Source organism: Vigna unguiculata, chromosome 3 (genome assembly GCF_004118075.2).
Source record: "Vigna unguiculata cultivar IT97K-499-35 chromosome 3, ASM411807v1, whole genome shotgun sequence".
NCBI lineage: Eukaryota > Viridiplantae > Streptophyta > Magnoliopsida > Fabales > Fabaceae > Vigna > Vigna unguiculata.
This window is the reverse complement of record NC_040281.1, coordinates 57534575-57557153: the sequence shown is the minus strand read 5'-3', so window position 1 is coordinate 57557153 and position 22579 is coordinate 57534575. Positions and strand designations below refer to the sequence as shown.

At 29.7% G+C, this 22579-nt stretch overlaps 2 protein-coding genes and 1 non-coding gene across 3 annotated transcripts; all 3 read left to right on the top strand.

Moving 5' to 3' along the window:
* Window positions 1-10274: 10274 nt before the first annotated feature.
* On the top strand, window positions 10275-16320 carry LOC114176531 (eukaryotic translation initiation factor). Its single transcript, XM_028061602.1, has 9 exons — window positions 10275-10738; window positions 11940-12011; window positions 12469-12564; window positions 12858-13052; window positions 13220-13317; window positions 13933-14020; window positions 14095-14445; window positions 14539-14784; window positions 14891-16320. Exons 1-9 carry the CDS (start codon window positions 10556-10558, stop codon window positions 15926-15928), a joined length of 2367 nt encoding a protein of 788 aa, XP_027917403.1. The 5' UTR covers window positions 10275-10555; the 3' UTR covers window positions 15929-16320.
* LOC114179990 lies at window positions 11374-11477 on the top strand. The gene has a single exon (XR_003603570.1). It is a non-coding gene; the product is annotated as a small nucleolar RNA snoR103 (small nucleolar RNA).
* A 2721-nt stretch (window positions 16321-19041) lies between the features above and the next one.
* On the top strand, window positions 19042-22451 carry LOC114177738 (protein MULTIPOLAR SPINDLE 1). Its single transcript, XM_028063240.1, has 10 exons — window positions 19042-19232; window positions 19308-19365; window positions 19442-19588; window positions 19672-19737; window positions 19932-20011; window positions 20383-20437; window positions 20983-21096; window positions 21315-21507; window positions 21642-21712; window positions 21928-22451. Exons 1-10 carry the CDS (start codon window positions 19080-19082, stop codon window positions 22110-22112), a joined length of 1122 nt encoding a protein of 373 aa, XP_027919041.1. The 5' UTR covers window positions 19042-19079; the 3' UTR covers window positions 22113-22451.
* The last annotated feature ends 128 nt before the right edge of the window (window positions 22452-22579 follow it).

Here is a 22579-nt window from a genome sequence, read left to right as displayed (position 1 = left end):
GTAAACATAACTTGAGTAACTAAGGTTTAACATCAATTTATAAGATAATTTCTTTGGTAGTGAACACCTTGATAGCTAAATTTTAGAAACCAATTTAGAGACCACTTATAGTTTTTTATGCATAATAATGACTATTTTAATAACCAATGATTTTTTATTTTGTAAAATTTATAAATTGGTCACCATAATGATTAACAATTTTTTGTCACTAAAAATGGTTGTTAGTGAGACATTTTCTTATAGTGTTACAAGTTAATTTTGTAATGTTAATTAATGTTTAAAGTTCAATTTTTAGCATAATATCAAAGTATTCAAATGGACTTTATCCTAGCAAAACTTGTTATTATTCCACATGTTATTGATTCGCTATTAGAACATCCATTATTATCAATCCACGTTTAAGATGTATATGTCACAACGTGATGGGAGTGTTGGAAGTCTCACATCGATTATAAATAAGGTCAATTTATAATATATAAGTGAGTTTAAACCTCACATTACAACCCGATTTGACATGGTTGACTTAGACTTGCAGATTATGTCTTAATAAACCTTTTAATATGTGGCTTAATTGGTAATTCGATTTTTATATTTAGACTTTTTTATTCGTTTTAGTTTTTGTATTTATTTTTTATTCAACTGAATCACAATATTTGTAAAATAGTCAATGTGGTCCTAGATCACAGATCCCAAACATGTTATTTTTTTTTTCTGTTGCATTGTCAAAAATAGACATTTAAACCTAGTTGTGACTTTTAGGCTTGTTTTCAAAATATATAGAGGAACGACACCAATGTGAAAAGAGACCATATTGTCTCCTTTTAAGGTTTTTTGAAACCCTGAGAAGTCCACGTTCCATTACTGGAATGCGAGAGATAGGTTTAAGTTCCGCTACGAGTTTGCAAGTTTTGGGCGAGCTTCTCTAATTCAAATATTCTGCTACAAGGTTTTCGATCTTCCACCGTTACAATGAGTGCGTGGTTGGACGAACCTTACCTGGTTTGACACTTTTATAGTTTTTAAAGTACTCCTTCCAAAGTTCACAATCACAAATAATTGTGTCTACACGTAAGAACATGAAATAAATAATCTTAATATACTACTAAGATCACTGCAGTGAAATATTTAGTATAATTGAATTACATGTAAAAAAATTATACTCACATGAAAAATGAAAAAAAAAAACATATTTGACTATAAAAATGGAGCGAAAAAATTATTTATTTTATTCGTGTCTCTGATCGGATAAAATTGCAACATTTTATGTTGTGAACCTAATGATAATATTTGATTGTAGAATAAATGAAGAACGAACTATAAATCTTATAGAAAAGTGAAAAAAAGATTAAAAAATGTTTTTAGAGAGACAAAGAGATTTTATTTAATAAATTTGATAATAAAAAATATATATTTAAACTATTACTACTTAAACAACTTTTTTTAGATCTTCACGTTGCTTTTATTTGTTTATATAAAATATCTAAATATAGACCTATGTATAAAGTAAATTCCTTTTATGTTCACATTTAATTTTCAATTTTTTCTTTAAATATCTTTTTTAAATTAAAATGATTATCTTATCAATTTATTGTTTTAATTGTTTTAATTGATCTTTTTTTAAAATTTATTGATATTTTTTAAAAGAATTTTTTTAAACTTAATCATTTATTAATTAAAAATTTGTCTACAAAATAAAATAAAATAATTTATATTTAATTTTATAATAATAAAAAAAATATTATTTTTTATTATTATAAAATAAAAATAACACATATGTGTTTTCACTAATATTTTATAATTCAAATTACCTATCATCTTTCCATCATATTTTACTAATAACATATTAAAAGTCATTTATTTAAAATATAAAACGTAAAGGAATATTACATAACAAAAAATAAATTTATGTTCAAATTATTTAAGTATTTCGAGAAAAAATAATTACAGATTCAACTTAATTTATATAAACCTAAAATAAGTTTAAACCATTAAATAACAAATTGTTAGAGAAAAAATATATGAATAAAATTATGTTCATGTCATTTTATTATTCCTTGAAAACAAGTAATTTTACTATTCCTAATTTTGTAAGATACGTTAATTTTCGCTATTTCACTCAAAAGACAATGACAAAATGGAAATTTAAAACTATTATATAAGTTTTTTTTCCTTACCAGATTCAAATTGCTATTATTTTCTAAAAGGTTATGATTTTTAGATTCAACCAAATTCTATGTCAACAAAACGAATTATTTTAATCAATTTTAAGGAACAAGAAAATAAATACAATTTTTTAAATTTAAGCCACATAAATTAATATAATTTTGTTTAATTACCTTATTTGATATATATGATTAAAACACATGTTTCAGTACAATAATATTACTTTTTTAAAAATGCAAATATTATTTGATCTAGTTTAAAAAAATGCCTACTCTAATCTAGATCACATAACTCACTTAACTAATTTATTCATCACGAATCTAATTTATCCCTACAAGTTTATAAAGATGCAACTTGATAAAGCGAGGAAGATTTTCATTATTTCATATTTATTTTTTAAGAAAAAAATTATCTTCATTCTCATATCAATTATTGATAAAATAATTATTTCAATTTTAAAAAATATTTTAAAAAGTAAATTAAAAAATAAATGTAAAAAATAGGAAAATCCCTTTATAATTAAACTAACATAAACACATGTTATCGTAAGTGGCAGATTTTCAGACAAAACTTAAGAGGTACCAAGATAAAATGTTGAATATGTTTTTAGTCTATGAACTTTGATGCAAAATTGAAATTCGTTATTATTTGAAACTTTGATACATTTTAATCCTCAAACTTCAAATGAATGGATATAATTATTTTAATTCAATTACGTTAATTTTTGTAAACTTAAATATACATTTGGTCCCTATTTTTGTTGTTTTTATTCAATTTGGTATCTATTTTCGTTTTGTGTTCAATTAGGTTCTCATTTTCGTCACATTTTTGTCAGTTTGGTCATTTTCACTAACGGTGTTTAAAAAGTTAATCTTTTTGAACAGTACATGTCACGTGTCAGCTTCTGTTTTTTTTGTTTTATTTTTTTAATTATTTTAATTTCAAAAAAATTATCCACGTGTCAAGTCACAATTATGCCACGTGTCAACACTAGTGTCACATGTTAGTGTGTGGTAGTATTATTATTTTTGTTCAATTTAATCCCTATATTCGTTATATTTGTTCAATTTAGTCTCATTTTTTGTTAAAATAAACAAATTTTGTCCCTTTCAAATTGACACTAAATTTAATATCTTTTTTTCAAATTATATTAATATTTTTTCTGAATTTGACATTTGAATTTATTAATTTTGAAATTCAATTATAAATTATTAAATTGAATTATAAATTGAATAAAATTCTTATATTTAATTGCTAAATAAAATATAATTATTTAAAATATTATAAGAATATAATTATTAATTTTTTTTTCTAATATTTATATTCTAAAATATTTTAAAAATTGATACATAAAAATATTTTAAATATTCAAAATATTTTAAAAAAGTAAACTAATATTTGTAAAATTAACATTTAAATATAAAATATTTTAGATTTTAATATAAAATAGTAAATATTTTAAATTTAAATGTGAATTTTACAAATATTAATATATATATATTTTTAAAAATTTAATAACTATATTTTAATAATATTTAAATAATTATATTCTATTTAACAATTGAATCTTAGAATTATATTCAATTTATAATTAAATATTATAATTTATAATTGAATTTAAAAAATAACTAATAATAATGTCAATTTTAAAAATTAAATGGTTATATTTTACCAAAATTTTGGACTAAATTAAACAAAAATAATGAATATAGGGATTGAATTGAACAAAAATAATGAATATTGAGACTAAATTAAAAAAAAAATAAAAATACAACCACAAATTGACATGTGACATCAGCATTGACACGTGGCACAATTGTGACTTGACACGTGGACATTTTTTTAAAAATTAACTAAAAAAAATTAAAAAAATAACAAAATAAAAAAAAACAGAAACTGACACGTGGCATGTAATGTTCAAAAATGTTAACTATTTAAACACCATTAGTGAAAAGGACCAAATTGACCACAATTTGACAAAAATGAGGATCTAATTGAACACAAAACAAAAATAAGGACCAAATTGAATAAAAATAACAAAAATAGGAACCAAATGTATATTTAAGCCTTTTTTTATGTGTCGAACGCGTTTTTCGAACAGATATTAAAACGATAACGTGTCAGACACTGTAAACAACTCAAATGCTAGAATAAAACGCATCTATACTTTCAAAGAAATTTAAAGTAATTGAATTAAAAGAACTATATACAGTCATTTCTAACGTTTTGGAACCAAACTATATTAATGTTTCAGATAAAGACATACTTTAATTTCACATGAAAACTTAAAAATTAAAAGCATATTTAACATGAGAAATATATAAATTTTTTAAAAATATTAATTGCCCTAAAATTATATATATATATATATATATATATATATATATATATATATATATATATATATATACTACCTACATAGAAAAAAATTTGGGGGAGGGCGGCCATGGCTCCCCTATATACACTAAGGTTCGTCCCTAGCTCTAGCTATCACGTTTATATGTATGCATTGTTTCACTGTCTATAAATGTATAAATGAATAATATTATATTAGTAGGTGAGAATATTGTAATTAGTGGTGGATCTTGAACAATATGTTTGGGGAGACAAAATAATATATTCAAGATTTACATATTTAAATTAACTTATGCAATAAAAATTAATATATACATTAATATAATTGTAATTGTAAAATAAGTCACACATATATGAAGGATTGTCCTTCATTCCTTTAGATTTTCTAACTCATCTATAATTTGAATCAAAATTAAAATTTTCAGTTATTTTTTTTCTTCAATGTACATAACCATATTGTCGGCAAAAAATTCATCATTCATTTTACTAATGTGAATATATTGATTCAACAAGTCTTCACAAACTTTCATTATACATAATTGTATTGTCATGTTTTCATCTTCACTAATAATTCTCCTTTTATCAATTTTAAAAAATAAATCTATTATTTTATTTTTCATCAATATACCTATTTACAAAAATTGAAACTAAACAATAATTTATTACAGTCCGATAAAATATTGTGAAATGTAATTACTAAAAAAAGAATATATTATAATTAATCACATTTAAAAATCGATTACGAAAACAAAAATTAAAAATACTAACACTTTTATATAGATGTATGAAATTTTTTAAAATAACAAATATATCAAATATATAAAAATATATTAAAGTTTTTTAAAAATATTAAATTATACGTAAATTAATATAAAAAATCTGGGGAAGGGGACCAAGGCCCCTTCTGGTTCTCACTAAGCATAGTTACTGATCATAATCTCATTAAATTAATATATAAAATAAAGATAAGATACAAAGTAAATCGATATTTATTAAGAACACGGTGGAATGAATTAAAAAAATGAGAAAAAAATAAATTTAACATAATTTAAAAATGGATGGTTGGTTGTGCTGGGACGGGTGAATCAATCCAAAAGTGAATTTATATTATTATAAAGAGTAATGCATCTTAATTGTCACTAATTAGGCTTTTTTCGATGGCATGTTCGGAGTTAGAGATGTCAAAATGAGTTTCAATCCGTGAGCTAACTCGGCTCACCACGGGTTCGAGCTGGGTTGGGTTGAGAAAAATTTAACTTTTTCAAAAGTGGGTTGAATTCAACCCGGCTCACTTAACCCACGGGTTAAACGGGTTCGAGCCGTGTTGAAGATGGGTTCGCCCACTTAACTCACCAACATTTTTTTACAATTTTTTTTTATTTATTTTTTTATTTATTTTTTTATTTATTTTTTATTTATTTTTAATAATTATTTACTACTCCTATTATATTTGTTCACAATTTCATTTTTTAAATGCTAGAATGTTGCTTAATTATATTTGAATAGTTTGAATGTTTAATTAATTTGATTGTTAAGTTATATATATATATATATATATATATATATATATATATATATGTTGATACTTTAATCTTTAACTATAATTTTTATAGTAAATTACTCAAATAACCATCTTATAAACATTTTTTTCTAAATTAGCATGAAGAAAATGTATAGTTTTTTTATTTATATTTTGTTGAATAGCATGATAGAAAATTTGTAATATTAGCCATGCTTTCTTAGACTAATGGATACTTTCTTGGAAATAATTCTTCATATATTAGTGGTATGATCAAAACATTGGTTCTTGATTTTACTATGATTGTCATCTTATGGGTTACTTAAAAATTTATTTAAATATTTGAATACTAAAAAAAATAATAAATAATTTTTTTAGGTGGGTTGGTGAGCCAACCCACTTAACCCACCAACCCGTGGTGGGTTGAGCCGGGTTACAAAATTTCTGGCTCACCAGAAAGTGAGCTGGGTTGGGTTCACTCATTTTGAACCCGACTCGTGGTGAGCCAACCCGTGTGAGCCGGGTTGGCTCACTTTGACATGTCTAGTTAAATCTAAACATTTGAAAGCTTGATAATTTGATAACTACGTTATTGTTGAATGGTCTATTTTAACAATTTCAATCAAGTTATTAAAACAAAAAATGTTAGGTTCTGTCAATTAGACAATTAGATTATTGTGAATAAGTAAACTTACGAGACTGTACTATTTTGATAAAGTAATTTGAATCTTATCTGATCATTTATCTGTGAAAATAATCATCTAACTTTACTTATTACATATAGACATGTCAAAGTAGTTAAATCTGGGTTCATCACGAGTCGAGTTGAAAAATGTGAACTTAACCCGACTCATTTTATGGTGAGCCAAAAATTTTGCAATCCGACTCAACCCACCACGGGTTGGTGAGTTAAATGGATTGACTCACCAATCCACATAAAAAAATATTTATGTATTTATTTTTAAGCATTCAAATATTTAAATAATTTTTTAAGCAACTCATGAGATAACAATCATAAAAAATCAAGAACTAATGTCTTCGTTATGCTCACCACCAATATATAATATATTATTTCCAACAAAGTGTTCATATAATTTAAGAAAATATGGTTAATGTTACACATTTTTGTCATGCTATTCAACAAAATATATTAAAAAAGATACACATTTTTGTCATGCTAATTAGAAAAATTTGTTTATAAGAATGTTACTTGAGTATTTGACTATAGAGATTATAGTTAAAGATTAAAGTATCAACGTATATAACTTGACAATCAAATTAATTAAAAATTCAAACTATTTTAAAATATGAAATTTTGAACCTATATAATTAAGAGTAGTAAATAATTATTAAAAAAAATAAAAAAATTGTAAAAAAATGTTGGTGGGTTAAGTGGGTCAACCCACCTTCAACTCGGCCGGCTCGAACCCGTGGGTTAAATGAGTTGGGTTGAGTTCAACCCACTTTTGAAAAAACTGAATTTTTTTCAATCCAACCCAACTCAACCTCGTGGTGAGCCAGATTGACTCACGGATTGAAACCCATTTTGACATCTCTAATTACAAATATATAATAAAATATTGAAATAATTATCATATTAATACAATATTTAATCATTTATCTATCATTATATACAAAGAGATTTTCTCTTTATGTTTACAATTATTTATTCACATTTTATCCTTTATAATATAATTATTTATTTACTTTTTAAAGACTAACAATTATTTTATAGGTTTTCTATAAAATTATCCTCACATTTTTTTGACTACATATAAAATGGATTACTTTTTTTTTATAACTATCTATTCATATTTTATCCTTTATAATATAATTATTTATTCATTTTTTAAAATATTTTTATTACAGGTTTTCTATAAAATTTTCGTAACATTTTTTTTTCATTCATCAACAATTATTTTCTTTTTTTTTCTTCATTTATTCAACTTTGCTCTTAATAAATATTAATTTATTTTATAAACTAATTTATTAATATTACAATATTATCATCTAATAATATTATACATATTTAAAAAAATATACACTAGTCATAATTGATTTGTTGAATTGATGAGTTGTATGTTGAACTGCTTATTATGATTTTGTTGAATTAATGAGTTGTATGTTGAACTATTTGATTTTGATATGTGTTTGGTCTTAATTTGGGGAAATGTCTCAAATTGTGTTTTGAGTGATTGGGTACCAGTTATTAATTCTTCAAAACTATTTGAAATCAAGAACACTAAAGGACAGGTGTCCAATCAATCAATTTCATAAGACCAATTTCATCCGAAATGTTGTTTATGATATAGTGTCGGTTGTTGTTACAATGTCATTGGTCGCCAAGCCATTGACTTGGTATCATCGGGACTCGGGTGCCACTTTTGGACCGCCAGGCTCTGAAAGTTAGTGAATTCCAAGGGTTGGGCGCCCGATGCCATCCTATTTGTGTTCCTTTGATAAAATAAAAAATCTCGCTTTGTTAACTGTTAGTGGGATCTTTGATTTGAGGTATGTAGTTAGACCAGCTAGTTTCTCATGTTTGCACTTTACTTTATGTTTCTCTTTTATGAAGGGTATTCCTATTTGATGAGTTAGTAAGTTCTTATATAGTGTTGTGGTTTTGGGTTGATCATGATATTAAAGTATGCGTTTTAAGAATAATAAATGTGTATGATATGCATAGTAAGACATGTTAAGATGATGAAATGATTTTATTTATATTTTGTGAAATCTTGTTATGGTATTTGTAAGCTCATTTGGGGAAAGTTATATTATGATAATGAGTAGTGTATGAAGTGAAAATATTGGTGAAAAGAGTTGTGAATTGTGTTTAAGGAAGTGTGAAACTGTTACATGATTATTTATTTTATAAACTAGGGTACCCTCTTCTATTGTTGTTTGTACGTGTTGTGTGCTTCTTTTTTCAATTATCACCTATAGTGTGAGCAGATAGAGATACAAGTGTATAAACACCTCTTTTTAAGGAGTTTAATGTTTGGATATTAGCAACTTTAAATCATATTATGTATAATACTGTGATAGAATCAGAGTATAATAGCTTGAGAATATATATATATATATATATATATATATATATATATATATGATATTACTATACTGTTATCTTTTAAGATTATACTAATTTACGATATACATTAATTTATTTGTCTTTTAATATTCATAATAAAATGCTTTATTTTAATAATATTATGTTACTAGAATGGGATGTTGCGATCACCACTATTATTATAATAAAAGATAATTTTTAAAATAAAAAGAGGAGAAAAATGGTGATTATAACTTTTTTTTTATACATGTAGCAGTACAAATCACGATGAACAAATTTTAAAAAAAAATCTCAATTACTTATTTTTAAATTTAGAATTATATCTTATGTTTAAACCTAACCAAAAACACAAATCTATATCTTTAATTTAATCTCTTAACTACATCATAAACAACCTTTCAATTGATAGTTAAAAAAAAAAACTCAAAAGATGTATTTTTACGAAAACATATTTATCTTTAATTATAGATGTCACCATCAATAACATAATTAAATTTATAATGTTATGAATTTTACAGATAATAGTTAAACAATATTATATAAATTTATTTAATTTAATTTAATCTTTTTAATATTTGAAACACAAAAGTAAAAGGTCATATATATATATATATACATTTATCTCTCTCTGTCTATATATATCAAATATCTATATTTATAAATATAGATATATTTTTCTATTTATATATTTATTATAATAAGTATTATTTGAAAGATATATTTAAGTATTTTATTAGTTTTTCACTCCACTTTATTTTAAAATAATATTTATTCTGGTATATATATAGATATAGATATATATTTTACCATAAATAATTGATAGAGTTACGCGATATAAGGATGCAATGATTCATTTCTAGAAAAGGATTTAAATCTGCAATATTTGATCGAGTTAGTATTTTTTTGAAGTAGAAAAGAAGCCTGTTAAGTAAAAGGATGAATTATATTGGAACGTGGGCCGTAACCTAGCTGCAGGCCCACATACATTTACGTTAGGATGTGGGTAAATGAATGAATATTTTGGAGAAAAATCAGCGTATGATGGTGGGCGAATGTGAATTTAGGGTTATTGCGGGGGTGTAATTTGGTAAACCTAATTTTGGGAAGAAAGAGTTTAAAGAAAAGGTGGGGGCGATTGGAGATACGTATAGATACGGTACGCAAGGGTGAACACAACTCTAAGAAGGGTTTTTTGTGACCCCTCCGTTCTCACTCACGCACGCAGTTCTCTCTTCTCTTCTCACTCCGCAGAAGAGAGAGAAATATCCAATACCTAGCGTACTCCCAATCCAATCCTTTCAATCTATCATCTATTTATCGCTTCCCTTCTTCCCCTTTTTCTCCCTTTACCCTTCTCTTCTCCTATTCGCTGGGCTTCGCTGTGCTTCGGCGTCGCTGAATCCATTACCGCTCTGTCGAATCGGACGGCCAAGATTGCATCGCGAGGCATGCAGCAGAGTGATCCGACGGTGTTGAGCTTGAGGCCCGGCGGTGGAAAAGGCAGCAGGCTCCTCGGCCCTCGATTCGACTCCTCCTCCTCGTCTTCTGCTTCCCCTGCTTTTGGCTCCTTTTCTGCTGATCTTCCTCTCCTGCGTCCTCATGGCGGGGCTCCCTCTCCCTTCTCTATCAAGGTATCAATCCCCTTTCCCTGGATCTGCCTTTTTGCCGCTTCAATTTACCTTTTTACTCACCAGAACTTGCTTTCTCCCCCTCTATTTCTTGCTTTCGATTGAAATTAATCTCATGCTCATACTCTTGAAGGATTCTCTCCATTTTTTCTTTTTCTATCGTTGTTTTTTAATTAATTTTTAATAGCTGGGTGTGTGTTTCCTAAATCTTTTCTGCTGGGTATATTTGGATCTCGTATCAGCTTGATGAATAATATCAAGGCTCAATTATCGGGCTTGTTTTTCCCTGTAAAGTTTAGATTTTTGAGATGAATTATTCGGCTAAACTTTGAATTTGGAAATAGTCATTGACACTCGTCTTTTTTCTTGTTTTGTTCAATGCTTAGATTTGGATGTGTATGGATTTGATTTGATGGTGGTGTGTTTTGGAATTTAAGTACTTAAGCCAATTTATTTAGGGCTGTGTGGGTGCTGAAGCATAAAGAAAACCTTTGGGAAAAAAAAATCAACTAACTGAAAGGTAAAAAAAGAATATCTTTGTTGTAATGTTTTTTGTTTTCAGTTTCTACAGGGATTTAAGCTAATGGCCCTGAGACAAGGGGCAAACTGAATTTGAATGTCCTAATTCTTGGTTGGGCACTAAGTATGTGTACCTGCTGTAAATATGGACAAAAAGCAATATGTGGGCTTTAGGTGGGATTGACTAAATTTCAAGTTACCCATAAAGGTCCCACATACATTGAACTAATTTCACAATTCTAGAGGATGTCACAACTTCTGTGTGGCACAGGATATGATATCGTTTCCTTGTTACACTGTTTTTCTTAATGAGTCATTCATCTACATTTTGCCGCGATGTTATTGGCCCCCTCTCAGATTCAGTGCTGGGGAGTTTGTGATAAAGCTTATACTTTTTCTCTAAAGGAAGTGCTTGCAAAGGTTTTAAATGAATCTGTTGAACTGTTGCTGTGTTACAAAAATTGTTGACAGAATGATAACCAATATTGTATTTACGTACTGGTTGCGATTGTTTGTGCGTTGAACATAGTTTAATTGAATTCTGCATTTCTTGTAGCACCGCTTGTGATCTAAATACATATCTCTCTGACTTTTCGTGTACTTTTTGAAGTTTTCTTTTTGATTTGTGATAGTTAAACTGTGTTTATGTCACGTGATTTGTATTTAAAGGCTTCTGAATTTACAGGCTGGAGATTCCCGGTTTGAGGGTCGTGAGCGTGTGCGATATACCAGGGAGCAGCTCTTACAACTCAGTGAGGTAATTTTTATGTTATTGCTGCTTTAATGTTATGGTTAACTAATTATACTTTTTCCTGAGGACATTTGTTTGTTCCATCTGCTGCCTACATGTTATTCTTTTACTTTTAATTTGAAAATTGTGACTAATTAATATTGTGTGATGTTTAGTGATTGGATTCATCTTTCTAATAGCCTGTGTGTATTGCTTGCCTTGTGTGTCTACTGTCATGTTATGAGTTTACTTGTATTAATTAAACTTAAAGAGAGGCTGCCAGATTTTCTACAGAACTCTCTCGTTCCTTGAAAGGCAACCTACATTGTTACCTATGCCTCTGGATAAATTATTGCATATGATCTTTTGTTTTGTTAAATATCTTGTCTCTTCTCTCCAGACATCCTCTTTTTCAATCTAGTGCTCCAGTTTTTGTGCCTAATGATTCATCACTTGTCTAATTATTGAACCTTTTTGTTCTAAGGGTGTTGAGACCCTTGATGATGTTTTGAAGATCAAACAAGAATTTGAAGCTGAACTATTTGGTGAAGATCAAAGTTGGGCCCGCCCAGAAAGTAACGTGAGTGTGTTTTCTTGCTCCTATTTGTGCTGTTAACTAAGACCCTATTCTTCCTCCATCCTTTTGGTAAATTGATTAATGCACTTGATTATGGCTGATTTATTTTCGGGGTGAACATTATAGTATCTTACTCATCAGTGACCAAGGAATGGTAAAATGTCTAATTGAGTATGGGATGCTGCTATTTCTGTTAGTTCAATTAAATCGTATCATTTTAATGAATTTAATTTATTGTTAGAATTATAAATTCAACTATTCAAATTGTGTAATGATGTATATACTATATTCTGCAGCCCTCACATCAATTCCAAAATCGATATTCTGAGCCAGATAATCGTGACTGGCGTGGACGATCTGGCCAACAACCTTTTGGTAATGCAGATGAGAGGTCTTGGGATAATCTCAAGGAGAATAGGGAGTTTGGAAATAATCGTCAAGAGCAACTGAATTCTCAGTTTGCAAGGGCACAAATATCTTCTAACCAAGGGGTACTGATAACTGGCAGAAATGTTAATGTTTTGTATTTAAGTTTGATCTAGGGGCCCTAAAAGCTTTTTGAGCCTTTAATATGGTGGCATTAAATAGTTCTCTCTTTATGCAATGTGTAATGAATTGTTTTATCTTATTTTCAATTCTTCTGTCTCTATTAAATCAGGGGGGACCTACTCCAACTCTAGTCAAGGCTGAGGTGCCATGGTCAGCTAGGAGGGGAACTCTCTCTGAAAAAGATCGTGTCTTAAAGACAGTTAAAGGGTAATAGATTTCTACCTTTTAGTAGTTGTTAATATGTTAATGGGGATTTCCTATTATGAGAAATGCTAGCGAATATTTCAACGTGCCCTTTATTATTTGGAGAGTTTCACATGTGTCTCACTTAATATAGAGTGATGCCCATTTGATATAGGTAGAAGTCGAACGGATTTTTCCATATAATAAAGGGTGTATTAAAAATGGTATGATGGCAAGTAAAAACAACAAAATAACAATCTAGATCATTTTTATGGGACCGGACCATACTATATGTGAAAAAATGACTTCTCTTAGTTGGTTAATAAAAATAAGTGAGGGTTTCTTTGATTGAGTTGAAGAAATTTGTTACTTAACTCCGTAAAATCAAGAGTGGATGCATTCTTTCTTTTTCACTTTACATATTTACTTACATCAGATAAGTTGAATCTGTGAAAAGTAATCTTAAGTCAATATTTTTGGGTTTTGACTAGATTAATTTATTTTCTGTGTAACTAATGAAAGTTAACTTTCTTTTTGAACCTTTTGTATTTGCTTCTTCACCCATGTGAGTGGTATGATTCGTCAGAATTACTTGGCTACTGATACTGATAATTAGTACTGTGAACTATTTCTATGCAGAATACTAAATAAGTTGACTCCTGAGAAATTTGATCTCTTGAAGGGTCAGTTGATTGATTCTGGCATTACATCTGCCGACATATTGAAGGTTCATTTTATTTTCTGTTAAAGAAGTATTTTAATATCACATCCTTGTTTTTAATTGATTGTTTGGTAATGCAGGGAGTTATTTCACTAATATTTGATAAGGCAGTGCTAGAACCAACATTTTGCCCAATGTATGCCCAGCTATGTTCTGATCTTAATGAAAAGCTGCCTCCATTCCCATCTGATGAGCCTGGTGGGAAGGAAATCACTTTTAAGAGAGTGCTCTTGAATATCTGCCAGGAGGCTTTTGAAGGTGCAGATAACCTGAGGGAAGAAGTTAGACAGATGACTGCTCCTGAGCAGGAGATGGAGCGAAGGGATAAGGACAGACTTGTCAAGATTCGAACCCTTGGAAACATTCGTTTAATTGGTGAGCTATTGAAGCAAAAAATGGTTCCCGAAAAGATTGTTCATCACATTGTTCAGGTTCTATCAGGACTTGAGACTCAATTGTTATTTAATTTATTATCGGTTTTGGAGTTTGCACTTACCTTTGTGGTTGACTGATGCTTGATACAGGAGCTTTTAGGTCCACAGGACAGCAAGGTCTGTCCAGCTGAGGAAAATGTTGAAGCCATATGTCAATTTTTCAACACTATTGGTAAGCAGCTTGATGAAAGCCCAAAATCACGGCGTATTAATGATATGTACTTCAGTCGTTTGAAAGAATTGAGCACCAATCCCCAACTTGTTCCACGGCTGCGGTTTATGGTTCGTGATGTTCTAGAGTTGCGTTCTAATAGCTGGGTTCCTAGACGTGAAGAGGTAAATTTACCCAATTTACTATTGAAAGTATGCTACGACTCAGTTTGAAGGCATTTCCATTGCTTTCTTTTATCTAATAATTGCTACTGTTTGTTTAATAATGTAGGTGAAAGCCAAAACCATCACTGAAATTCATTCAGAGGCAGAGAAAAATCTTGGATTGCGTCCCGGTGCCACTGCAAGTATGAGAAATAGCCGTGTAGTTTCTGGTGTTCAAGGAAACGCCAGTCAGGGAGGATTTCCTATTGCCCGACCTGGTACTGGTGGTATGATGCCTGGGATGCCGGGGACAAGGAGAATGCCTGGGATGCCTGGAATTGATAATGACAACTGGGAGGTGCCTAGGACAAGATCAATGCCGAGAGGTGACATGTCAGGCATGCAAGGTGGAGGACGTGGTCAGTCTCCTCTCATTTCTAAGACACCAACTGTTAACTCAAAGTTACTACCTCAAGGTAGTGGTGGTACTATAAGTGGGAGAAGCAGTGCCCTGGTGCATGGAGGTGGTGGTGCTCCTTCTGCTCGTCCATCAAACGTTGGTTTGAGTACCGAGCCCACACCTCAAATGCCTGCACCTGTTAAACCTGTTTCTGCCATACCCTCTGAGAAGCCACAAGCTTCAGCTCCAAAATCGAATGTTGAGGAACTTCAGCGTAAAACCAGTTCTCTTCTGGAAGAATATTTCAGTGTTCGACTTTTGGACGAAGCATTGCAGTGTGTGGAAGAACTAAAAGCTCCAGCTTATCATCCTGAGGTTGTGAAGGAATCCCTTTCAATTGGTCTAGATAAAAGTCCGCCATGCATTGAACCCGTTGGCAAACTTCTTGAGTATCTGTTCGTGAAGAAGATTCTTTCAGCCAGAGACATAGGGACTGGGTGCATGTTATTTGCCTCTGTGCTGGATGATATCGGCATAGACTTACCTAAAGCACCAAATAATTTTGGTGAGATAATAGGGAAACTAGTTTTGGCTGGGGCTTTGGATTTTAAGGTGGTGAGAGACGTCCTGAAGAAGGTGGAGGATGACCGGTTCCAGAAAGCTATATTATCCGCAGCATTGCAGGTAATTAGCTCTGCATCTGGGCAAGCTGTGTTGGATTCACAAGCATCTGATATTGAGGCCTGTCAGAGTCTGTTCAACTGAATCAGATGAGTCTGCATGAGAATATTGATCTCTGTAACTGAATGAACATCAAATTCCCTTCCCTTTACGCTCTCACTTTTTAGAGCACTTTGTATTACAGTATGTTATAAAAGTGGGAGCTTCCAGTATCAGGTATTTTCTCGAGTTGTATAATTTTTTTTTTTTGTTTTCATGTCGTAGAGGTGTTTTTTGAGGGAAAAGTTAAACCATAAAGCTACGGATTTTGTTTTCCAGTTGGCTAATCATGTGCCAAGAGAGTGGCCCATCCATCCGGGGGTCCAAATGTTTTTGTACTTCATTAGTTTCATTTTTTCCCTTTATTTTCTTGACAGAGTAATTGTTAAACTGGTCAGTTCATAAATATCATTGTCGTTACTTTGGCATGTATTTTTTGAAGGTTTGAATTCAACTGTTTGGTGCATGTTCAGGTATAACTTCTTTCCTTCCTCTAGGGTGAGGAACATGTCCCAACAGTATCAGAGGGGGATTATTATATATAATTTCGATATGCCAAATCCCATCTTGTCATATACTCTGTTTCGTAGTCTTTGCAAATTTAATTCTGAACTATCTTTTCTTAAAATTATTTTTTATAGAAATTATATTTGAAAAGAAGTGATTAATATTTAAATGTTGATTGAAACATACGGTTGTCAGTGACATTTAGGAATAATTTATGGTGAAATATAGAGGTAACAATATTTCAGATGTTAGGTTGGAATTTAATTGGAAAGAGGTAACAATATTAAAAATAGGTAATGGTTTATAGTTTTTTGTTTTTTTTTAAACTTAGGGATCTAGGTACCTGAGTCGATGATATCTTAAAAATGACATGGTTATATATTGCGTACTTGGCACAGGTTTGAGACTTATGTATGAGTTGTGATGGATGCAGATTGCTAATGTCTATATTTTGACGTTTACTATGTAAAACAATAGAAACAGTTTTTGTTCTCTCAAAATTTAATTAAATTCCGTATGAAATTATTTTATGAAAAAAATGTAACGCTTGAAACACTATTAAGGTATCCTTTCGAACCTAAATTGGCATCACGGGATTCCCTTAAAAAGTTGTTCATAAAGTGATCCAATTCAATTCATCTATTAGATCGATCTGAAAATAGATAAAAATTCAATATGCCAATAATCGACATAACTTATTATTATTGCGTTAACTTCGAATTTGGATGTAATTTTGATAACTGCTTAAAAATTTAAATCACATTCGTATATTTAATTTTTATTTATGAAATTGTCATATTATTAGTACTTATTTAATTTAGAAAGTTATAAAATTATTATACTTTTTAAATGTTATTATCTAAATTTCGTATTAATATAATATTTGCATATTTATTGGTTTAATTTGATTCTGATATCTCTTATTATTATATAAAAAAATTTATATTAGTATTAAAGAACTAATTTTGATGAAAAATGTATCAGACAAACAAATTAAAAAAAGAAGTCTGAATTCAAAATTTTAATACTTTGTAAAACACATTATTTAATTTATGTTCGACCACGAATTTATATACTAAAAAAAGTTATCGTTTAACTAATAATTTTCAATTTAAACCGGTATTTAGAAAAGTAAAAGATTTAGACTATATAACTGAAAATTTGTACAAAACCATGAATTTAATATTTTACTTATTACCCATAAAAAGGTGCAACATATAAATAATCATTTAGTAATAAAAAATCAAATATAATCAGATTATAAATCAATCCGCATTTTATCTTTATAAATAATAAATTAGCTTAAATATGTTTTTATTCTTAATTTGACATAATTATTTTTAAGGTTTAAAAAATATGTGTAGTTTAGTTCTAAGTTTCTATCTTAACTTTTCAATTCACAGCAACTGTTGATCGGGATGATAACGAGTACGCATTTTATCATCTCATCACATTTCTAACTAATAAAAAATACAACTAAACAAGTTAGATATTATCAAATTTAATGACAAAAGCAATACCAAATATCAAGAAAAAACTATAATTATATAAATATTAAATAAAAAGTAAAATAATTATAGATAATATAAAATATATTAAGTATGCATTTTAGAAATGAATTACGAAACTAATGATTAAAGAAAACTTGATCCTAAATCTTTTATGTTATCTAAAAAATTAAATTTTGTTAGTAATTTGAGAGGGATATTACTCGTATCTATATCCGATCAATCTATAATTTTTTTTCTTAAAATGCTTTTAAAGAATATGCGTAAATGCATCTTCTATCCCTAATTGTTGTTGCTTAAGTAAGAAATAAATAAGATGTTTTCAAGTATCATATATAATTAACAATTGCACAAGTTAACATAGCTTCATTTTTTATTTAGTTTTATTAAAATAATTATAAAATACAAAATATAAAATAGTAAGAATTCATGAAAAAGAAAATACTTACAAAGATCATTTATGACTTAACGTTTATAGATGATAACAATAACAATATGTTAGAAAAATTAAAGTTAATTTATGACTTGAGTTATAAACTTTAAAAAAATAACAGGAGCTAAAATGACCATTTAAGTAACACTTCACTGTAAAAAACGAGATATTTTAACGGAATTAGGTTGTAGAAACACATTTTCAAAATTTAGATTCAATCGAAAAAAAATAAAAAATAAGAGCAAACTGAAAAAATTGATCCAAAAATAATATCAAATGACTATTTAAACTTAAATTCTTTGTACTAAATTTGTCAACATGATGACATTATATTTCTTTAAATCACTCATCTTTAAATAATAGTATTTCGTTCAATTTATTTTTATCTATTTTTAATTTATCATTTCAATTCTCCTTCAATTATATATTTTTATTTTTTGGAGTGATATGATGTGATGATTTAAGGATGATTGAAGTTGTGAAATTTTTTTGTAATAATATAATATGATAATTTAAAAATGATTGAAATGATAAATTAAAAATAGATTAAAATATCATTAAAAAAAATACCATAATAAAAAAAATTGTTTGAGATATAGAATACCTAAAAGTGTAAATATATCATAGCTGTTTTGATTTTTTTTTAGTAGAGTGCAATATATACACTTTTTCCATATCTATTTATTTATTTTAATGTAAAACTCCAACAGGTTTGGCGCCTTTTTGATTTGGATTGGTGTTCAAGTAAATGGCAGAGAAGGAAGATGCAAGAGGGAACGATGAATCGCTGAAGCTAGCGGTGGCGATATCACTTCTCAGATCGAAGATTCTGAAAAATGGAAACGATTCCGGTGCGCTATCTCCTTCGCAGTCTAACGCTCTTCTTCGTTGGAAGCGAAAGGTTAGACACTTCTTTCGTTTTCATTCCAATTTAATGCCTTCCAATCTTCAGTTTTATTCACCTTTGGATTCTCAGGCTAAAGAAAGAAAGCAAGAGATCCTGAAGCTCAGAGAAGATGTCAAGAACGCTCAAGGTTCGTTCTCATTTCTCTCGCGTATACACTCACGTTCACTCGAAATCACGGATTCATTCTGAGTTTCTGGATGTAGATGCTTCGCACTGCGATCTGTTTCCGGAGAGTGCTGCTTGCAAGTGCTATTTCTTCGACAATTTCGGAGAAGTAAACCCTAAGCATCACGGAACTGGTTGTGACAGTAGATTCAGCGATGTCCTTCGACGCAGATTTCTAAGACAAGGTTTAATCATAGTCGTTATTGTTATCTACTTTGTTACATAACTACGTTTTTTGAATTGCCTTTGACAAATTGGCTTTCTGTAGTGCGATTCAAGGAAAGGAGGAGAAAAATAGGTTCTCCTTCTTCAAGTCAGCAGCGGCTTTCTTTAGGTACATATTAACAGATAGTTATAAACAACTAAGTGTTAGACTGTGTGGTGAATCACGCAGATTATTTGCCTCTTTCATTATTTGTAATTAAAACGGTGTTTTATCGAATAGTTCAGGATGTCGTGGCTAATGTTTGATGTTAAGTGCAAGGAATTGTACCAAATTTGTTTTCTGATTTGAAACAAAACCCGCAGGTTTAATCAAGGAGGATGAAGCAGAACAGCTTAGGGCCTCTGTTGATTTTCTCGTGGACCTGTGCAGCTCGCCATCACCTGTTAGGATGCTTCAGTGTTTTTTAGTATTTTATTTTCCTGAAATGATCTATACAAACATTTGAATAATGCAGTTATTTGGATTATACAGTTTGTTGAATTTTTGTTATCTTTTAGCGGTTTAGCAAGTTTTTTATTAGCCTGTTTTGCTGCTACTATATATTGTTATCTTTTTTCTTTTCTATATATTTGTTGCTCAATGAATTTATGAGAAATTCACCCTCTAAGTCTTTCATTCTTTCTCTATCAGCAGTTCTTAGCAGAGTTCATAAATACTGGTGATATTGAATAGAATGTGAACAAATAATTGTTTGTGACATGCTTTGTTGATGTATTTTTTTTGGTCACGTGGTGTATTCAACTTAGTTTGCAGGTGGATGATTCCAAGTTTGCAAATCTAGCACATCAAGCTGTAGATTTTATATTAGGTATGCTTCTCATTTCACTAATTGAAAAGCTTTTCCGACCTTTCTTTTTCTAATTAAGAAATTGAAACCACTATGTGCTATTTATTTGAGAATCCGGTGTATCAAGCTGCAGAGTTTATATTCCGTTTACTGTTTTTGTTTTTTTTTTTTTGGAACAGCAATTTAGCCTTTCCATTTCTTTTGGTTCGATTAAATAATTGAAATATTGTGAACCCAAGACTTAGGGCGTTGGCTATCATTCTAACTAACTCCTCTTCATAGTAGTTTATGTTGTAAACATGCAAGATCATGATCAGTCTCCCACTCTCCCATTAAAGAGTATGATGAACTGTAAGGTAACCTAGTACTGGTCCCTATTTCCCATTCTCACATCAAGTTGGTAATTTGAGCTATGAGCGATTTACATCCAAATTTAGTTTTTGAGCTATACTAAGTTTAACTCTGATTTTTAGGTTTTTGTTATGGATCACCATAACAAATCTAGCCCACGATCATATTTCTTTGTTATTTACTCTGAAGATTATATTTGTATGTCTTTTTTGAAGTTACGTTGAAGAATCTTTTATCTACGGGAAGGAACCACGAACTTGTTGAAGGAATTGTCAACAGCCTAGTTACACGTTTGATTAGGCAGATGTGCACGTCCTTGGCAGAAAATGGTATGGATAGTTTAAGATTATGTGAATAATCGTAGATTACTTTTTAAGGTCGATGTGTAAAACGGTAAACTACTGTAAAATTGTAGCCATTGTGATCTTTTATGCTGTAGCTTCTCGCCCTCGCCATTTTATGACCGTTTATTTCTTGATCATTCTAATCATTGACTTACTGTCTCTTTTTTTCTTTTTGCCGTTCCTTTTAAATACTTATCTTCTAGGGTCTCAATACACTGGCACCAATGCTCAATTTTGTGTTCAGCATTTGATCCGCAAACTTGGAAGCGAGCCTTATATTGGTCAGCGGGCAATTCTTTCAGTGTGTCAAAGACTTCTGGTGCTAGCAGAACGTTTGCTTTTCTGTGATCCTTTTGACGATGACTTTCCTGAAATGCATGAATGTATGTTTATAATGTAAGTTCTTAGCAAAAGCGCAATAGTATAATGTCCAAATTCATAAATCATAACGAATGGCTCAACACAGGTTTCGTGGAAAGTGATGATGTTTTTAAAGACAACAATTTATCTATTTTTTATGCGGTTATCAGGATCCAGCTTATCGAGTTTTTGGTTGTGGATTACTTATTAGAGTGGTCAAAAGCTGAAGATTTTGACAACGGTATGCTTCATACTTTATACCGAACTTAACTAATTAATTGACATATCTGGTCTTGATTTTTCTGACCCAAAACAAATACAAGTGAGCCAACATTTAGCATTTTTCTCTACTGTTACGTTTTTACTGTATATTCTTGCCAACTGACTATCATAAAGATGAAGCAAGTTTAAAAAATTTAAACTGAGCGGTAACTTATGGTAACAATGGCATTTCAGTGCTCCTTGAAGATTGGGTGACATCAATTGTTCAGGCAAGAAAAGCATTAGAACTTCTAGAAAGAAGAAATGGACTATATGCGCTCTATATGGACCGAGTCGCAGGTGAATTAGCGAAACAACTTGCTGGTGTCTCATCATTTCTGAAGCTTAAACCGGATATAATTAATTGCCTTTTTCGCTAAGCATGATTGGATATTGGAAAAAATATTATGGATGAGAATGAAAAAGAGAATATGATGCTGGTAATTGAAATCGTGTAAGCGAGAACCTGCCCACGAGCGCTGCTGAAATGTCCTGCTCGTGAACATGGTGAGTAGCATTAGCTCTTCTCGGCTTTTTTATCAGGTTGCTGCCAATTCATGGCAGCACTCGGGTATCTTGTTTCGGCATCACTTTTGGTTATCCAATTCCTTAGACCTGTATCTTCATCTTGCTTTACCATGCCACCCAAAAACATTATCCCACCTTCAAACTTTCTCGGTTTAATTTTCCTAGCTAAAAGCTTTTTACATGGTCTTTTACTTTTTCTGTGGTTTGATGAAGTTATTTGGTATTTTAGTCAATAATAAAAAATATAATAAAATAAAACATTACATCTGCAGCTTTAATTTGTCTATTTGTACTCATGCTTTACTTTAATAATGTATAA